General features: G+C 40.6%; 2 protein-coding genes across 8 annotated transcripts in view; both read left to right on the plus strand.

The window, feature by feature from the left end:
• The first annotated feature begins 347 nt into the window (after positions 1 to 347).
• Positions 348 to 19,797, plus strand: part of LOC128082960 (geranylgeranyl transferase type-2 subunit beta-like) — a 25,826-nt gene continuing 6,376 nt past the window's right edge. Inside the window, exons 1-7 of one of the 2 annotated variants that reach the window (XM_052687688.1) lie at positions 350 to 601; positions 892 to 997; positions 2,168 to 2,220; positions 2,332 to 2,442; positions 4,293 to 4,418; positions 5,158 to 5,307; positions 6,776 to 8,806. In XM_052687688.1, coding sequence (XP_052543648.1) covers positions 545 to 601; positions 892 to 997; positions 2,168 to 2,220; positions 2,332 to 2,442; positions 4,293 to 4,418; positions 5,158 to 5,307; positions 6,776 to 6,916 — 744 coding nt within the window. In that variant the 5' untranslated portion in view covers positions 350 to 544 and the 3' untranslated portion in view covers positions 6,917 to 8,806. Of the gene's footprint in view, positions 602 to 891; positions 998 to 2,167; positions 2,221 to 2,331; positions 2,443 to 4,292; positions 4,419 to 5,157; positions 5,308 to 6,775; positions 8,807 to 19,797 lie in introns of those variants that run through there. The other variant, XM_052687689.1, reaches the window with a different exon arrangement.
• LOC128082957 (mutS protein homolog 4-like) overlaps positions 9,749 to 19,797 on the plus strand; it is a 42,304-nt gene continuing 32,255 nt past the window's right edge. The window contains exons 1-2 of one of the 6 annotated variants that reach the window (XM_052687678.1): positions 9,749 to 9,768; positions 11,677 to 11,841. Coding sequence is in view for 2 of the 6 variants with exons in the window: in XM_052687675.1 (XP_052543635.1) it covers positions 9,859 to 10,099; positions 11,677 to 11,841 (406 nt within the window). In the remaining 4 variants the exon portion in view is untranslated. Of the gene's footprint in view, positions 9,769 to 9,793; positions 10,100 to 10,396; positions 10,485 to 11,676; positions 11,842 to 19,797 lie in introns of those variants that run through there. The other 5 variants (XM_052687675.1, XM_052687681.1, XM_052687677.1 and 2 more) reach the window with 5 other exon arrangements.

Consider the following 19,797-nt stretch of genomic DNA (forward strand, 5'->3'; position numbering starts at 1 on the left):
TTCCCATAAGTGTTTTTAAATTAAATAATAGCTGGCAATTAAAATACTCCAGCTTCTTAATTGTAGAAATTCAAAGTCATAGCTGTTGGTAGTTCCTAGGCTCAGTTTTTCAGTGTTCCTTAGTTTCACTTGTTCTTTCTATTTTCAGTTGTTCTGTTACACTATTTATAATGAGCTGTCGTTGCTTATCGCAGTTATGAGTGAAAACGAAGCCAGCGGGGCTCAGCAGCAGCACTGTTGTGTCCACGTGACATCCAGCTGCAATTGGCTGGCTCAGCTCAGTGCTGATGGAGACTCTTTGCATTCCTTGTTCTGTGACCTTTGGTTCACAGCGTGTTACTGTGCACTATGTCTGATCACGTTGTTTGTACTTTTTCTTGAATAGTTGTAATTTGCTGTTGTACTTCAAATTTAAATGTTTAAAATAATATATTTTGTGATCACTCCTGGTGGACTTTACCTGTAAGTGGTATTAGTTACTGTCTGCTCCACTTACGGGTGTGCAAATAGCAGCAGTGCACAGACTGCAGATTTAAGTTCTGGAATGATGCTATCGCATTGCAGAATTCACCACAGCCAGATCTCTCGTGTTGTACCTGATGTGAGTGTGAAAGTAAGGGAGCCAGATGGGGCCTTTAAGAGGAGAGCTGGAGTGTTGGAAAGCAGCAGAGCATGGCACAGTCCAAGAATTGGCTGTTTTCATGTGAGACGCTTTTGGGTGGCGATGGGTGAACTTGAGTGAATCAAATCTGATTTCAACAGAACTTAGCAGGCACCAGCCAGAAGCAGTTAAACGAAGTATCTTACAAACTTGGATTTTTTTATTTGCTAATAAGTGCATCTGAATAACCTCTGCTTCTCCCTGTTTGTTCCTGTGGCTTTCTGTTCTAGATTCTGATCTTATATGAAAGCCTCCATGTTGTTGATGTAAATAAAATTGTTGAGTATATACAGAGCTTGCAGAAAGAAGATGGATCATTTGCTGGAGACAAATGGGGTAAGTTTTAGATTGTAAAAATGGTTTGATTTTGTTGACGCATGTAAGTCTATGAACTGAAGTTTTCTTGGATGGTGGTTTTGTGGATCTTCTGTATATAAACACTTAAATCCTGGGTTGTTTCATAAACAAAAAAAGGAAAGAAAGAAGTTTTGTGGAGGACAAACTTTGGTTTTCTTTCCCATCCAAAATATTTTAAGATTTGTTCCTTTTTTAAAAAAATAAATTGTCCAGCTCTTAGAGAAAAAACCTTTGTGCACTCATAACTAACAGTGCTTTTATGTGTTAGATGCACTATTTTCTGGGTTGTTTTTTTTTTTTTTTGCTTGCTGTTTCATGACCTTCCTTTTATGATCTTTCTCCTATGGAAGGCAGCTTTCACTATATGGAAATGAGGGAAAAATACTAGCTGTTCTTTCACTCATCAGTATCTATTAATGCTTATTTTTGTTTATGCATGTAAATTCTTCATGAACAAAAGCAGCAATTTTCAAGCTGTAGAATAACCACTGAGTCAATAAAAATGCTTTCTGCTGTGGAAAGCTTCGTTTGGTAGAATGTATCCTGTCATGTTTTCTGTTCCAGTAAGGTTTTGCAGGCAGTGCCATGGTCAGTATGTGTGGCTGCTGGATGCCTCACCCTGTGCTTTAGGAGAGCCATGTTGTGAACTTCCTCAGCAATCATTCTGCTGAGGTTTTTTTTGGCTTAGCATTGAGGTGTAAATGTGCTAAAGAAAACCTGCAGTTCGATTTCCTCTTGATCTAATAACAAAAGTGGGCTCTATTCCTGCTCAGGTATCAAAGAGCCCAAAGCATCAAAGGCAGACCTGCTTCAGGTGCTTTATTGATCTGTTTTTAAATACCCACTGTTCTGCCTTTATCCAGTAGAGTACTGCAGATCAACTTTTACACAGCTGTTTGCAGGTTGCCACTGGTTGGATTGCCCAGAAGGTCTGAATGCAGGCAGTGAGTTGTTTGCTTTACATACAGTAAGCACAGATCATTTGAACTTTGGAAATGACTGAGGAAATAACTGACGGATTGAAAAGTGAGCTTTTCATTGTTGCCATACAGGTTTTTTTTACATTTGTTTCATATTTTCAGTGGTGATTTAAATGTATTGTTGCTTTTAATGAAAATGATATTTCATTTCCTGCCCTCTGTGTTTTAGGAGAAATAGATACAAGGTTCTCCTTCTGTGCTGCAGCAACTCTTGCACTTCTAGTAAGTTCCAAAACATCACTTGAACAAGTACAGTATTTTTCATTGGTGTATAACTGAAGTTAACCAGTTTGACTGAACGTAAGATATATTGGTTGCCTTTTTAACTTGCAGGGAAAATTGGATGCTATTGACGTGGGGAAAGCAGTAGAATTTGTTTTGTCCTGTATGAACTTTGATGGAGGATTTGGCTGTAGGCCAGGTTCTGAGTCACATGCAGGACAGGTGAGTTTTATTTTCTATGGAAATCCTTAAATTATTAAATACCACAAACTGCCTCTGAATGTTTGTTTTTGGCATCAATCAGGGATGCCAGCTGATGGAAGCTTTCTTGTTTTCAAAATGACAACTTCCAGTCTTTTAGTTACAGGGCAATTAGTGGATACATCTGGGAAGCTGGTTAGGAACTCAGGAGGCTACAATCTAGGAAAGAAAAAAAAATAAGGGAGCAATTTGTAGGACTGTATTTCAGATTACCAGTGTGGGCTGAGTGACATCCAAATAGTGGTGCCAGTAGTTGGTGTGAGGTTTTAAAGATAATTTGGAATTGGTGTTAATGTAGACATTGGAGAAGAAAAACTCAATTGGGGAAAAAAAAAATCCTTTGTGATGTGTTGCAGTGGTTACCACAAATTCTAATGAAAGGTGCAAATGAATTGTGTATGTTTGATATTTATCAGAGGAACGGAAAAATAAGTGACAACTAAATCTTTTAATCTGTCAAATTGCAAGAATTAATTATTTGAGCAGGGTAAATTATAAGAAGTGGTGATTCTTGCATAGGAACCTCTACAGTGTTTTGTTACAGGTACTGAAGAGTGCTGATGGCAATTGATGAAAAATGATCAGTAAAATTTAGTTGAGAAGAAGGTGGAGTGGTGTCACTGAAGGAATTCCAGGGCTTTATCAGGAAGAGAATCTCTTCTTTCAAGAGAAAAATTACATGGGAAAAATAACTTCCTGTCTATTTTCTTTGCATGTAGGGGATTGTTGCTCCGAACTTAAATTTACCAGTAGGTACCAACCTTGGTGAACGGTTTTAATGACCTGTTTATTTTGCATAACTACAGTGAGCAGAACCATAGCCAGCTTTTGCTTATGTACATGGAAGTAGTATCAGTTCCTGCGTTGAGAACAGGGGGGGTGGTTTCCCCAGCTCCCACTCTCTCCCCTTATCCTTGTGGGTTACATCTCGAGCAGCATTGTCTGAACGCTGAATGTGGTGTTCCAGGAGGTTGTCTGTTTGGGGGTGTTTTTTCTGCTCAGGAAGGGCTGGTTATAAATAGGCTTCAGCTGAAGTTGTTTCTTGTTGTAGGGTGGTTTTTTTGTTTTGTTTTGTGTTTTTTTTTTTTTTTTTTCAGTTTGTGTCTGGTTCCCTTTTCAGTGACTGCCTGAAGTGTGTTGGTAGTTTGCTGTCGCACTGCATGTCTTATTTTTGAGGTAAAATAGGCAGGGATTAAAACTACATAGCACTTAAAAAGTAAGCCTGCTGAGGCCATGCTTGTACTTAGGATTGCCTGCAACATTTATGATTGTTAGTAACCCTGTTGTCAGAGAATTCATTCGGTCTGCAGTTTGCCCTCCATAAGCCTGAGAGAAAGAGAGGGTTGGTTGGTGGCCTGTGGCAGGGGGCTGGAGCTTGGCCCTTGAGGAGCCTTCCAACATGTGCCATTCTGTGCTTCTGCAAATAGGTGTGAGCATAGGCTGGCCGCAGAGCTGTCAGAAAGGCGATGTCTGGCCTGTGGAAGCAGTTTGGGTGCTCTAGCTTCAAAATAAAGCATTGCTCTGCCTTTTCATCTTTTTGGAAATCTTAGTCTATCTTATATCAGTAAAGATATGTATGTATATATATATAAAGAAATCTTATATCAGTAAGAAGTTTTATAATTACTGGAGCTCTTTAACCAAAAGCAATTGTGATTAATATCTGCCTGTAAGGAAAAAATGAAATTAGCTAAAAGGTGAAGTGTGCTTATTTTATATCCTGTTTGCAGGACTGTGTTCTTCGAGATCTTCCTGTATTTAGTCTCTGTTTAGTTTTTAAATACACAAAACATTTATGTCTGTAATTTTAGATCTATTGTTGCACAGGATTTCTGGCTATTACAGACCAGTTGCATCAAGTAAATGTTGACTTGCTGGGATGGTGGCTTTGTGAACGTCAGCTGCCTTCTGGAGGTCTCAATGGGCGTCCAGAGAAGGTATTAGATGGCTTATTCTGTTCAAAGCTTAATGTAGAGTATTTTTTTTGGAATACAGTGTTACTTCGATGAAATGCTTAGTAAACTCAAGAGATTCAGGCCTTCATTTTTATTCTTCATTTTGTTGCAAGCACTTACCTTGCAGTTCTTGGCTATTCATGGTTTCATGCCTCAGTTCAGGAAAGTATGTGTACTGAAATATGTCTTGCTGGCCAATTCAACCAGTGTCCTATTAAATCAGGCCTTGAATATTTTCTGACAGTGGGAATGATCATCCCTTCTGTAGAATTTGTACAAATACTGTTTCATTTGATCTGCGTCTTGTGCATAATAGTGTTATATGTTACAGTAAGAAATTGTGTAACTTACAATAATCCCCACTGGCAACTTGACAACTAATCAATATTCAAAAATATATTTAAAAAAAAAAAGCTTGTTTTCTTTTTATTTTAATATGAAACTTGTCTTTGCTCGTGGCAAAGGTGATGCGGGTTTTTAGCCTGTCTGACATGAGATGCAGGTTGTTTCAAAACAACATTCTTGTGGTCTTGCTTCTTGCAAATCCCGAAAGGCTGTCTGTAAGGGAACTGCACCCAGAAGCTTGCTTCCTGTGCCCCAGAGAAGCGCTGTTTCCATGCAGCGATGTTACGGCCGCGCAGCTGGGAGTTCACAGAACCACAGATTCGTGATGTTATGTTAACGATGAAATCAAATAATACTCTGTTTCTCTATTTGCCAGTTACCTGATGTATGTTATTCATGGTGGGTTCTGGCATCTCTGAAGATGATTGGTAGGTTACATTGGATTGACAGAGAGAAACTGCGCTGCTTTATTTTGGCTTGCCAGGACGAGGAGACTGGAGGATTTGCTGACAGACCAGGAGATATGGTAAATAACCTTCAGTTATGTCAAGCTTGCGTAATAGAAATTCTCAGCTTGGAAAGTATGTTTCATGTTTGCATGTAAGACATGATCCAGATACTGGTGTTCTGCAAACTGCAGCATCTGCAGCTTGGAAGGAGCAAGGTACCGTTGCTTTGAAGGCTCACATAGGAAGCACGTGCAGTGTTGCATGTGCACTATAGCAGCTGACTTCAGTGTGGGATTCCGTCCCCATAATGCAAACCATACTGCTTCTCATAAGACTGCATGGAAGATAGAGGTGAAAAAACTGACAGTTCAATAATTTGCAGGCATTTCGAGGTTATCACAAGTTAAATAGTCTTAAAATCTCTTGGTGCTTTTGTCTGGTCTGAATAATTCTTGAGTAAATGCTCAGAACCGTTGCCCACCACTGCATAAATCCTCTCACGGCCTTGGTGTAAATGAGGAGGAAGCTTTTCTGACAGTGTTATGAAGAGGCTGGTGGTATTAATTTTCCCCTTGACTGAGAGAGCAGTTACAGTCTAGTTGTTGTATTCTCTATGGTTTGAAGCATAAATAATTGATACTGTTCAGGGTTCTGGTCAAATAAATATATTATGTGATCTTGGTGCAAATACCCTTAAACACGTGGCCGCTTATTTGTGAAAGGTTGGAAAATGGTGGCTCTAACACCTAAGGACAAGGCTGGTTATGGCAGTGTACTTGTAACCATTCAGGCTGTGATCTAGTCGTTGGATTTCATGTATGTGGCTATAACGTGATGATCCAGTTCAGTTTACTGCAGTGTAGAACCTCTGTGAAAAGACTTAGAAATTCCAGTAATACAAACAGGATGTATGCTGCACCAGGTAATTTTGGGTAGGATTTTGTAGAATGCATGACTAAGTTCAGTGACGGGATGTACGTGCCGTAAGAATTTAAACAGTCTGCTGCAGATATGTGATGATACAGGCTTTCAGGGGAAATTTGTAAAGTGTACCAGTAAAAAAGAATTTGATATAAAATAAGCAGTGATCTCTTCTGTTTCTTTTCTTGTTCTTTTGTTTTTACCTCTCGTTTTAACAGTAGGCTGTTGCTCTCCTCGTAAGGTTGTACAGTACAGCTCTTTATTCAGAGACCATTAAGCAGCAGCATACTGTTGCTGAAGAGCCAAATGGGGAAGTGATATACTTGTGGATGATCACGTTAGCCTACTAATGTTATTTCTGTAATTGCTTCTGTTGTCTCATGACACTGTATGGAAGTGGAGATGAATGCTTTTCTGAGTGGATTATATGCTGTAAGTTCATGCTGTGGGAGTTGCCTTGCCTGTGGGCTTACACAAGCTCAAAAGCACAAATGGAAGTTCTTGCAGTTGCAGTGTTATCTTGAGCTACACCGGTTGTATTTCTCTTGGTAACAAACAGAAGCTTCCATACCAGTGGAAACTGATTGTTCTTCTGGAAATGAACACTGTCTTTCTGTCTTCCAGGTGGATCCATTTCACACTTTGTTTGGAATTGCTGGACTATCCTTACTTGGGGAAGAACAAATTAAGGCTGTCAATCCTGTCTTCTGTATGCCAGAAGATGTCCTTCGAAGAATAAATGTACAGCCTGAGCTTGTGAGCTGAATCTCATGGAGACAGCAAATTGATAGACCCTCTTGGTTTGCTTTTACTGATTGGAAGTCATCTTTGAAGCTTGGAATATTCTTAATATTCTTCTTTGAGATGTGTTTACATTACTACAGTAAAGCAGTAGCTTTACAGTGGGCTTTGTCACTTTGTGAACTGTATTGTAACTGGCTTGTTGTAGTATTCTGAGTGTAATATGTTCTTTGGTTGTACATAAGAGATGTAGAAACATTTCTAATCTGTATCTAAAGATATAGGCTTTTTTTTTTTTTAATAACCAAGTTGCAGCAGTAGTGTGACTAGCTTAATTTTTTCTATTCCTGCAGTGTCAGCCGTGGTAGCACCTGTCTTTATGCAAGCGTGTTCTGATGGTGTCTCACGCACAGCACTTCAGAAGAATACAGGAAGAAGAACCACCCAACTTGAGCCGTGCACTTAATGCCAAACGCTTGTCTGTGTAATTCTGGCTGTTTTCACTTCTATATACTCAGATGCAAGCAATTTCTTTTCATAGTAATTGTTAGCAGTAAAAGCGACAAAAAATATGATTCTATTAAAGACAGGAATGTACTCCTACTACTGCAAAAGTTCCTTTTGACGAAATTCCCCTGATAATTGAAACGGAGCATACCTTGAGTGTATCTGCACTGAAAACTGCTGATGTTAATCATTATAGAGAAATTCTTCATAGGAAAGCGACTTGCAGCTGAATATAGTGCTGACTGTGAATTTATTGCTGGACTGGAATTCTGGCTTTGCAGCTTTTAAGACAAAAATTGCCAGCACTTCATTATGCTGTAGTTGAGAGTTAAATTAGCCGTGGAAAACACTCATCTGAAAGATGAAATCCTTTTGTCTTGACAGAAGCCCTAAAATTGCATGTTTCTTCACATCCTCCTGCACACTGCCTGAAACTGAATTTCACAGTAAAATGTGGTTGAGAGGGGGAAGAAGTTATTTGGTAATTGCTGTATGTATGCTTAAAGAAGGTCTAAAACTGTTTCAACACTTCTGATCACCAGCGGCTTAGTTTTATCCAACCTATTCATCCTAGTAGAGAATAAGGAGAATAAGGTGCAGCAACTTCTTGGGAAATTCAGAGACTGAAGGCTCAAATACTGTGTTTGGGATTTTTTGTTTTTTTTGAACCTGTATTTCTCTGGAGGCTTTTGGATGATTTAAAAAAGAATAATCATAGTGGTTCCCTTCTAATGGCTCAGTTTCCTGGTGAATTATTTGGTCAAAGCCTGGAATTTGTTTTTTCAAGGTTTGGAATTAAGGCTGACTTTTTGTTGAGTATGGGGGAATGAGAGCACTGATTAGGTTTTATTTATTTGTAAAAAATACATAGAAAGTTAAAAATTAAGAAGAAATAACCTCACATCCGGGTTGCCTTTGTAAGTGCTGCTTCTTTATTCAGAGCTGCACTCCCCAGGACGTAGGCATTTGCTGCTTTTTCTGTGTTATGTAAACGTAACAGAATACGGTTCAGAATTTCTAGTTTACTATAGACTGTGAGACATTCTGGGAATTAAAATGTGGGTGACGGTACACGAGAGAATAGAACACAGCAGGCTGAAATCCTGTTCATGTTATTGAAACTTGTCAGAAGGAGGTCTGGTCACCTTATTTTTTTTTAAGTCAGCTGTAGTTGATAAAGACCACGTTATACAGATTGCGGGCTGAAAATGAATGAATGTGTGTCCAAACGAAACACTTCTTAAATTTTTTCTTCCGTTCTTTACCTCTTAACTTATTATAGATATTGTGTATATATACAAAAAATCATCACTGTTTTTTGTCATGCAAACGAAATCAATTCTTTTCAATGTACTGTGGAAAAAAATTAGTTGGCCCATGTGCATATATTAAAACACTTCAATATGAGATTTTGGTGCAGAGTGCGTTGTTGTAAGTCCGTCTGTGTTTCTTTTCAGTGTTTCTCTTTTTTTCCCCTGAGTTTATGTACTTGCTATGTTGCAATAATTAACCTCATAGTCTTCAGTTACTGGTCCTTTATTAAAGGCTTTCAGAAGTTTGTACTTCTTTATCTGTGCAGTTCTAAAGGTGTCCTGTCTGTGACAGCCTGGTTAGACAAAGTCTGCATTATGATTTATGGACGTAAGAAATGGGGGTCATTGGGAAGATGCAGCTTTTGTTTCTGCTTTTCTGTCTGTGCGCTTAGATTTGTGTCTGAAGAGGTGTGACAAACGCCATCTTCAGTGTCTCAAGTTCAGCACAGGACTTAGTTAAGGCAACAGCAGCTGTGGAATTGGAGTTCTCCATCCATTGCAGTGAAGCTCAAGTTTCAGACACCCGCGTTCTCAGAACAGTGCCTGGTGGAGGCTCGGTGCTGAGGCGCTCGCCCCTCTGCGCTGGGCCGCGGGGCAGTGGAGCGGCGCTGACAGCTGCTGCCAATTGCCGCATGGGGGCTGAGCAGCCTGCCTGCAGCGTGACGGCCGCGTCCTCTGCTCGGTGTGGTTTTAGGTAAGTGAATTAGAAGCGCCGTGATGATGTTTTGTTTAAATGAAAGCTTCCATGGCGGTAGCACCTGCTGGCACCCAAACCGACCTGTGTGCTCTTGAACTTAAAGCAACGTCTGGATGCAAGACCTGCTGTGTGTGTTTTTAATTAACGGTTTCTGTTAGCTCTGCAGGTCATGCCGCCTCAGAATTCCTGCTAAAAACAGCCTCTGGTTGTCAAGTCAGCTGAAGAAGCACGTTGGACAAATGACGCCTTGGTGCCCTCCCGTTGTCCTAGGAGGCACAGCAGCCCGCCGTCATCTCGGCGCCACACGCGAACGGCGCCGCCGCCTCGGCGGGAAACCTCCGGGCGGCGGCTGGGGCCAGGTGAGAATTGTGCGCATGCGCGGCCGCGCTGAGGTCAGCGCCATTTTCAGCCGTAGCGGCAGCGGGTCGCTTTGCGTGGCTGAGGTCGCGATGTCGAACGGCAGTAGTAAGATGGAAGCGTGCGGGCGAGCGGTCGCCTCGGCCGCCTCAGAGTCCTACACGGGCCGCTGCTCCTCCTCTCTGTCAGGGTTGGGCGGGCGCTACACGCTGGGCCTGCTGCAGACGCCGCGCAGCACTGAGGACAGCACGGGCGGCTCGTCCGGCGGCGGGGCGGGGCTCGCTCCCTTCAGGGCTGCCGGCAGGAAGGAGCCGCCGCGCTCCGGAAGGGGAGGTAGGGAGCGGCGTGGCCGTCTGCGTTCGGGTCGGTGCCGCTCCTGCTGCCCTCGGCTTGCCGAGCTGCGGTACCGCAGTCTGGTCGGCGGGCGGAGGCGGAGCGCCGTCTCTTCATGCCAGCCGTCTGTTTGTTTTGGTTCGGCTCGTCAAAATGACGGCGTTCCTCGGGTTTCTTAAAATAAATGCTGCTTTTGCCTGACGTTGTGGATAATTGGCGCGTGAAGTCACTTGGCTGATCTGAAAAGCCCCGCAGCGCTGTAGCAGCTCCAGCTGGCTCTGCTCGCAGTCCCGGCCCCGCGCTCCGTCCGCGCGGTGCTGGCAGGGCGCTGCGATCAGCGCAGTACTGCCGGCCTTGAATTGGCAGACTGGAAACAGTGGCTGGGGTTGGTTGGTTGGTTTCTTTGTTTGTTTTTCCTCTTCAGTGAAACTACTATAGCAGTAACAATGGGACGCTTGTTGAAATGTCTTGTGAAGTACGCGCGTTCCTGTTAGGTGTAAATTGCGATGCAAGGTGTGTGTGTATTCAGGTGTAAATTGCGATGCAAGGTGTGTGTGTATTCAGGTGTAAATTGCGATGCAAGGTGTGTGTGTATTCAGGTGTAAATTGCGATGAAAGGTGTGTGTGTGCTTCGCTAAGAGGTACGCGGTCAGTCTTGAATCCAAGACAAAGGAAAGCTTGCAATACCAACCTGAGCAAAGCGTAACTTAATTGTTGAGTTTTTATTGTTAAAATAAAAGATGCTGATGGTTTGGTTCCTCTGGTCTTTGAAAAGCAGTTATCCAGGCTGTGTTAAGGATTTCATGTTTTTACTCATCTTGAGAGCACTTGAGATACTAAAGTTAGTATCTCAATTATTAGATTAGCAAAATACTAATTACTAAAGAAATTACTAATTTACTGAATTTAAGAGTGATCTGAGGAAAAAAGCATTTTGCCACATTTAAAAAAAAAAGGTAAATCTTACAGTATATCTGTAGAGAAAATAAGAGATAACATAACAAACGCGTTTCAGATTACTGTGTCATTTCTGAGGGTTGAACCTCATAAAATCAAAGGGAGATCATGTTCATGTGGAGGGTATTTTTGAGCACAGTTCTTTGCACTTTTGCTGCTGTTTTCTAAAAGGGAATGTGCATGTTAAAAAAAAAATACTATTGTGACCTTTTCAAACTTTGAAATTTTCATAAGCATAAGTATGTAGTTTCAGCTATGTATTTTAAAGCCAATGGGAAAATGCAAGGTGGAGCTGTCTGTTATAGCATTTTTTCATAGATCTGGAACTCATAGCATAAAAATTATGCGTAGTAAAATTATTTCAGTTATATTGTTTCAGTCCAGCAAATTAACTGGAGATTTACTGCAAGTAAAGTCATTATGGAAAGTAACTGTCAATACAGGCTGGTTTTCGAAACAAACTCATTGTTATTTCAGGCCGGTACTGCTGTAGAGAAGGATATTGGGGGTGGATTGGTGGGACATCTCTACTTCTAGTACAAAATACAAGGTTTTCTAAGATGTGTATGTGCTGCTTTCAAAACAGAAACTGACTCTTTTTTCCTTCCCTTTCCCTTCAGAATCATATCTTGGGGACAAAAGTTCCTGTGCAGAAAATGGGAGTGCAGTGAATTTCACAAGTGGTTGTTCTGCACGAGGCCTCAGTAACACTTCTGTGGGAAAAATACCCTTTTCTACCAGTAGATCTATTGGCAGAAGCCATACCCCTGTTCCTGGATATTCAGGTAAATTGACGGTGCTTAAGGGAAATGGTTCAATATATATCTCTAACATTTCATTAAACGTACTTTATTTTTTCACGTGCTTATAGTGTGATAATGAAAGATAAATCATAGTTGTTTTTATACCTAAGCAGCCTAGATCCAAGGGAGGCTGTCTCTTCAGTGGCTGGCCCTTATGTGAGCCCGGAGTGGCTCCAGCCTTCTGGTCACACCGCTTCACCAGGTGCCTAAACAGCAGTTCAAGCTGTGACCTAACAGTGCTCCTGCCTTTGATAAGAAACGCTGTTCACATGGTTTCTTTTTAGGCTTATAAAGCATTGTACATCATTGTAAGATATTATTCAGTTAACATCAGTGTCTCAAAGTTTGCTGGGGACGCAGATGGACTTGTTCAAGTTCAGGCAAGTCCTGGGCAAGGATTGTGAAATCCTTTGTCTGGGGGACACAGATGGACAAGGCCAGGGGCAAGGAGAGAGAGATGAGCTGCAGCTAAATGGCTGTGAAGTGCTCCTCTGTGTGACTTATCTCAGGATGACAAATCTCCATCTCAGGGGCGCTCAATGACTCTTGCTCAAGACCCATCCTTGTCACATGGGCAGGAGAACAATTAGGATAAAAGGGGAATCGAAAACCATGAGGATAGGTTTTCTGGCAACAGATTCCTCATGAAGAAGAGCAAGGATTTCTGACTAACGGGCTCCTCACGAAGTGATGCCTGCATGCTGCCGAGCTCTCCTGGGCTGCTGCCTGAGCGCTGCTGCTTCCTCCCGCATGGCTCCGCGTCTGCCTCCTGCTGCCTGCTTGCTGCTCCCCACTGCTGCTCCTGCCTTGGACCTTCAAACGCCGTGCAGCGGGATGCTGCTGGATCCTGCTGGTGACCGTCCTCCCTCATGCAATTCTTGCTTCTTTCCTATCTTTTCTATCGCCCTCCTTCCCTTCCCGTCTCCCTGATTAGGATTTGTGACAAACTGGTTGGACCAGCGTATGAACCGTTGTTTCTTAGTCTTGTGGTGGATATACAGATATTAAAAGAACCTCCTCTCCCTCCAATAAATTGCAGCGAGACAATCATGTATCATAAAGTAATTAGAATTTCTTGTGAGTTTCTTATGCGTTTTACGTTGTTGTTTTCAAAGGTGTAGGTGAGTTGATCCTTAAACAACACACAGTGCTCACTGGGTGAAGTTTTGCACTGCTGCTTACCAGCAAAGCCATCTTACAGGTTAATGTTGTCTTGTGTCATTTTGCGTTTTCTGGTAGTGCTAAAGTAGTAATATTCAAAGTCCATCTTTTCAGTCTGAGTTAAGCTCTGTCAGTTCTGTTTTCAGTGATCCTAATGTTATTTAATGGTAATTCTCTAAACTAGTTACTTAAAGATTGATTCTTAAAAACATCCGTATTTCAATTAAAAAAAAAATCCTGATAAGACTACGAATTGACTCTCTACCTGAAACTGAATTGAATTCTTTGATTGCAGAAAGTGAGCTAATATGAAGTTTGTCATTTCTTACAGCTGTTGCGATCCCCTGTTTTCTTTTTGACTACTCTAGGAATTGGGGTGTCTATAACTTGGAAACCCATGGACAGGATTTTTCTAACCTCTACATGTCCTAGCAATTAAAACCATATTTTTCATCTCCTTTTAGTCTACAAGTGTACGTGTGTTTGTTTCCATGTGTCTGTATGGTTATTTACACTTGCTGAGTTGTATGTGGAACTTTGGTCAGTTTCGTTTGTATTGAAGACAGCATATCCAGCATACCATATTATGAACAACATTGGTTGATCATTGCATCTTTTTAAATTTTATTTTTGTGTGTGTAGCAAACTATACAAGTAACCATCATCAAAATCAAAATTGTCTAACGACTGTAACCTAAGTTAAAATCATTATTATCATCACCACCTCTTAGTTGCTGTTTAAAAAAAAAAAAAGGTAATCAGCTACTGATAAGGGGGGGAATCATGGACTGTCCTGGGTAGATCAATCAGAGTAACAATCAGGTTTTCAAAGCAGGTCTTAGATGAATGTCGTGTCAATATGTGAATGTCATTGCTGGCATCCATCAAACATAGAGTAAATGAAAGTTCAGACTCAGCTGTGTGCAGTATCAAAGACTGTGTTTTCTTAATGCTTAGGTAGCAGTTAGCTGGAGATCGAATTCTCTCTTTCTGGATAAATGTTTTTATTTAATTCTGGTTGCTTTTTGAGATTCCTGGTGGGGTTAGTTTTGGTTTTGGGGATGCATATTGAGTGTATCCAAAAGGAAATGGCAAGTTTGGTGTATTATGCCTTCTTGACAGAACTGTTCTGAGAACATTTGTATTCCAGTCTTATTTGAGACCTGATTCCCTTTTGAGGAAAGTAGTGCTGGAAAAGAATACAAATAATTACATGAAACGAAAAGAGATTTTGGTATTTCAGGTTGTATATGCTGTCAAAATCCAATACTGAAGAACCTGTTCAACTCAGCTGCTGTAAGGTTTAGTTTGACTCGTGTGTGAAGGTTAAGAAGCTTGAGATCATGAAGTGACTCTATTTCTGGAGTGGTGATTGTTTTAGTATTGGTCAGCAAGTTGCATTGTAGCATTAAAAATTTATTTCAGTTTCTTATTGGCTACTTCAGTGAAATTAATAGGTAATCGTTCTCTGCATTTGTTCTCAACAGAAATTCACATACAGATATGTATGTCTGCCTTATTTCTGCAGTGTTTGTCTTCTCATTTGAATAGCCTATACTCACAATCTGGGGCTGCAAATTTTGGAACAAAGTGTTGTTAGTAGCTTCTTCAGAAAGATTTGAAGAATGTAACACCAAAACTAGCAGAGATGCCAAAGGAAGCACTATATCCATAATTTTGGTGTTTCATTGGTTAAAAAGTTCAGTACCCCAGAGAAAAAGGTCTCACCCTGGTTGATTAATCTCTTCTGTGGGAAGTGCAGTGATCTAACAATTAATAGTGCTTCCAGGTAATACAGCGTAATGCTTTATATGGGGGCTCAGTAAGTGCTGCCTGAGGCGTATCGTTGCGGATCAGTACGACAGATGCCCTAAGAAAATCAGGGCAGAATTGTGAGGGTCAGACAAAGTGAGCTGACTGCTTATCCCCCAGTTCTGACTGCAGATGAAAACTCATCTCCATCTGTCCTCCTTATTGCCTTGCTGTGTCTAGGTTTTAGGCACTGAAAACAGTAGTGCTAGAAAGATAGAGAGAGGTGCATTATTAGTTTCTAAAATCAGTGCTCTTCAAAGTTCAGTACCATACGAGGAGGTTTGGGAGGAACAAGGAATGTGTTGAACTTTGGCACCAGTCAATTACACTACAGTAATAACTGAACAAAAAAACACCTTCACAATCCTCAGTTTGCTCGTTCTGTCACAGCTTGTCCAAGCTTGGAATGTCAAAGTATGATTTTGTGAATATAAAGAAGTGGGTTATAACTGAATATGTGCAACTGTTCTACAGTTACGTCGTCATCTACAGCCTCTGCTCATACTGCTGCATCAGTTATTGTAGCTGTGGTAGAAGGAAGAGGCCTTGCCAGAGGGGAAGTAGGAATGGCCAGCATTGACTTAAAGAATCCTGAGGTGATACTGTCCCAGTTTGCAGACAATACGACTTATGCCAAGGTATTGTTGCATAGTGAACTGCTGCATAGCTGACAGCTGGGTGCAGTGGATTGCTTGCTTGAGTAATCAGGAATGGAAGATTCAGTTTCTAGGAAAAAAATCTAAAAAGGGGAAGTAAGAATCTCTAGAAAATTTGAAGTATTTGTTGAAGGAGCTGCTATTTCCTGTGCTGTGCCTCAGATTTCAGGGGAGGAGGAAAGAATGCTTTGCAAAACAGAAAACGCGTTTCTGCAAAGAATGGTGCGTTTGAACTGTGTGAAACTCAGATGCCTTGCACTGCAGAGCATTAGAGGGAATGCATGGTAGGAGAATTTGCAAGTATTTTTCATTAGGCAAAACATCTTTGAGAGTGGCACTTCACTAGGGTGACTTTTATTTGTTTTAGGCAGACTGTATCTTGAGATTTGTGTAGTTGTGTGAATATTCTCAGTTATTGCCAAACAAAATGTATTCAGCTGACAGTAAAGTGTTCTGTCCACCATTGCTGCATATTTTAAGATCAGGAAAGGAATCTATCTGGTTGATGCAGTTCTAATATTAATAAAACTGCTTTCTTAACAGTTTTGTTGTGGCTATGTGTGCTAGGAAGCAGTGTAGCTTGCAGTGTATTTACAATATTCAGACTAAGAAAAACTAGATTTTGTTAGTATGGTAAGTAGATACGACTAGGAATATAAACGACTGCTGAATCTATTTACTAAAATTTCTAATATTGTCAGGTGTTTGTGGGTTTTCTTCTTTTGCATTTTATTTTTTATCTAATTTTTTATTTTTACCATTAGTTAATTTAAGGCTTATCTTGGTCTCAACAGGCACAAGAGCTTATGGAACCTGGCAGATGTGAATACTTCTGTCATGCAGGGTAGTAGGATTCAAAGTGGCTGTGGTTTGAGAGTGCAGGTGTGAGAGAGGTTAGGCATTCAGATGGTGATGTGACCCATGAGGGCTCACTTGAAAGTTTGTGAGGGAAAAGTGAAGACCACGGATTGAACATTGAACAAGGCGTTTGTTTTCTCACACTGCCAAGTACTCACAGAACCGTGGTGTCCCAGGTTGTGAGGGACGCTGAGCTTCGGACACAAACGTGTTTTTGTATTTAAATAACTGCTTAAATAAAAGATAACTTCTATTTTTTTAAAATAGTTTTGTGTATTTGTATCTATATAGCTGCAGATCTATTTAGCTCACCAGTGTATAAGCATAAAGTATGGTCATTATTTACAAGATAAACTGTGATTTTAAAATATAAGAATTCCATAATTCTTTATTCCTGATACGTCATAGTGTACAGCTCTTTTAGATATGGATTTGTATTGAATTACTCGAGATTTTTTTTTCTTTTTCAGGTTATTACTAAACTGAAAATTTTAACACCTCTGGAAATAATAATGCCAAACACTTCTTGTGAAGCAGGGAACACAACAAAATTGTTTGCTTTAATAACAGAACATTTCAAAGTAAGCTCTTAAATTTTATTCTGCATTTTAGAGCTCTTGTTAATTGCATCTGTATGATTGTTAAGTCTTCTACAACTTCTGAAGCTTTAAATGCAGTCAGATCTTGTGTGTTTTCTGTGATTTCTGGCCCTTTGTTTTTACTGTGGTGCAGGGGATCCCATTGCAGCTCCAACATGACTCGTTCTGGTGCGGAAAATTACGGAGACAAATATATGAGCTAATTAAAGCAGACAATTTTGAGCTTGGCTCATTGAAGTCGTGCTCTAGCCAGTTGGTGGACTTTCTTGGGAGCAAAGATCCTAGCAAAAATAGAGAAGTCTGTCTGATGAAAAAATTATGTGACTTCAAATTATTTGCTTTTTTCCTCTGTCTTCCCAGAATGTGACGTTTACAACTGTCCAAAGGAAATACTTCAATGAATCAAAGGGTTTGGAGTATATAGAGCAATTGTGTGCGTCTGAATTCAGCACTGTTTTCATGGAGATTCAATCAAAGTATGTCGATAAGGAAAAAACCATACCGTGTCCAGATAAGTTTTTAACAGCTTCATACATGCTCAGTACAAAAGCCAGTGGCTTGTTGCATTTTTTCAGAAGTTAAGAAGTTCTTAACATAACTGCTTATTTTGCCTTCAGGTATTTCTGAGGTACCCAGAAACTTAAAGATTTCAGTGGGTTTTTAGAACTTTCCACTTCCCTCTTTTCACTCTCTTCTTAAATAGGCAATTTAAAAGCTATGAATGCCTTCCAGTTTGACCTCTGCGAAAGATTTCCTTGTACCAGCAGTTTTCTGTGTACGTTGTGCAGAGTCTTCACTTAAGTCACATGTAACCACAGAAACACGCACGAGGTACATGATGTGGGACATCAGGGGTACAGAGACCCAGATATTCACAACCACTTGATTTCAGTGATCGTACTGTACACATTGTATGCTTGTATCCTGGGGTGCATTAAAAGGAGTGTGGCCAGCAGGTTGAAGGAAGCGATCCTCACCCTCTACTCTGCCCTGATGAGGCCACGTTTAGAATACTTTTAGTTCCAGGCTTCCTCCCCAGTTCAAAAAGACAAGGATCTCTTAAAACGAGCCCAGGGGAGGCCACAAAGGTGAAGCAGGGCCTGGAGCAATCTCCCATGTGAAGAAAGGCCGAGTAACCTGTGTCTGTTCAGCCTGGAGAAAAGAAAACTGAGGGGGGAGGATCTGATAGATGTTTATAAATTTCTAAAGAGAGGTGGGAAGCAAATGGATGAAGCCAGGCTCTTGGTGGTGGTGCATAGTGATAGGACAAGGAGTAGTGGCCTAGAACTTGAGCATAAGAATTTCTGTACTAACATGCAGGAGAACTTCTTTATGCTAAGGGGGACAGAGCGGTGGAAGAGGTTTTCTAGGCAGTGGAGTCCCCTTTTATGGAGGTGACTTATTGTAGGGCACCTGCTTTATTTTAGCAGGGGGTTGGACTCAATGATCTCTTGAGGTTCTTTCCAACCCCTGCAGTCCTGTGATTCTTAGATGTTTGTGCATTTGTTAAAAATACTGCTTTTTCAGTGCTCTCAATCCCAGTAGCTGTCAAGCAGCAAGTGTCAGATGTTAAATGTGATTTCTTTGGTATACCACTTGATTTTTGGTAAGTAAGTAGCACTATTCAACATTCATTAAAGATTATTTCTTTCCAAGGTACTACTGTCTTGCAGCTGCTGCAGCTTTGCTGAAATATGTCGAGTTTATTCAGAACTCCATTTATGCTCCAAAGTCACTCAAGGTCCATTTCCAGGGGAGTGAGAAAACAGCTATGATAGATTCATCGTCAGCCCAAAATCTGGAACTGGTAACAAATAACAGGGATTCTCGGTAAGGGCGTTAAGATTGCAGCACCTAAATCAAGTTTTTCTCATAAGTGTGTTTTACTGAAAATTACCCAATTTGCATTTGATTTCAGATAATAATATTTGTCCTTTTGCATGGCTTGTGTGCTAATTCAGATAGCTCAGTTGAGAGGAAAAGTGTGAACTGCAGTAGCAATGGAGTAATCCTAAAAAGATGAGCATGTTCTGAATGCAAGGGTGTTTCTAAGTTTTGATAAATGATAAAATGGTGGCTAATACTATATAAAACTGCATCTGACTTGGTAAACTGCTGTAGTTCATAAAATACACATGGCAGGTAGGAAGGTGCTGAGTACTCTGAAAGCATGCCTTGAATTTGCTGGATGCTTTTCCTGGAAATGTCGTTTGCTGTTTTCCATCATTATTTTTATGAATGCATTCTTCTTGTATGTTTTGTTCTAACAGGAATGGACACACACTTTTTGGTGTCCTAAATTACACTAAAACTCCAGGGGGAAGTCGAAGACTCAGATCCAATATCCTGGAGCCACTTGTTGATGCTGAAACAATTAAAACAAGACTGGATTGCGTTCAGGAATTTCTCCAGGATGAGGAGCTGTTTTTCGGTCTTCAAGCAGGTAGTAATTTATTGTTTGATACTTAATATGCTACTCCTTTTTAAGCTCTTTTTTCTAGTTTGTGACTGTGCAGTCTGATTCAGTGTGTTTGAAAAGTATTTTCTTACGATCGTCAGCAGACATTTCTGTAGCGGCCATTCATAACTTTTGAAGCCAGCTTTATTGTGATACTGTGACTTTTTTTTTAAAGTATATTTTGCAAAAAAAGTGAACTTACAAAGTAGATAAAAGTCAGTAAGCCAGTAGCTTTCTCATGTAATTGGAGGTTAGCTCTTGCGGCTTGATACAGTTTTGGAAGTGGTTTATTTGTTAAAAACAAATTAAGGCCTTGTTTATGTTTTTGTTTTCTTTTCCTTTGCCTCCTAAAACGTAATGGTCCAGACAAATATGAAAATAATACAGTCCCAGA

This window comes from Tympanuchus pallidicinctus, unplaced genomic scaffold, assembly GCF_026119805.1.
Source record: "Tympanuchus pallidicinctus isolate F22 unplaced genomic scaffold, pur_lepc_1.0 scaffold23, whole genome shotgun sequence".
Lineage (NCBI taxonomy): Eukaryota > Metazoa > Chordata > Aves > Galliformes > Phasianidae > Tympanuchus > Tympanuchus pallidicinctus.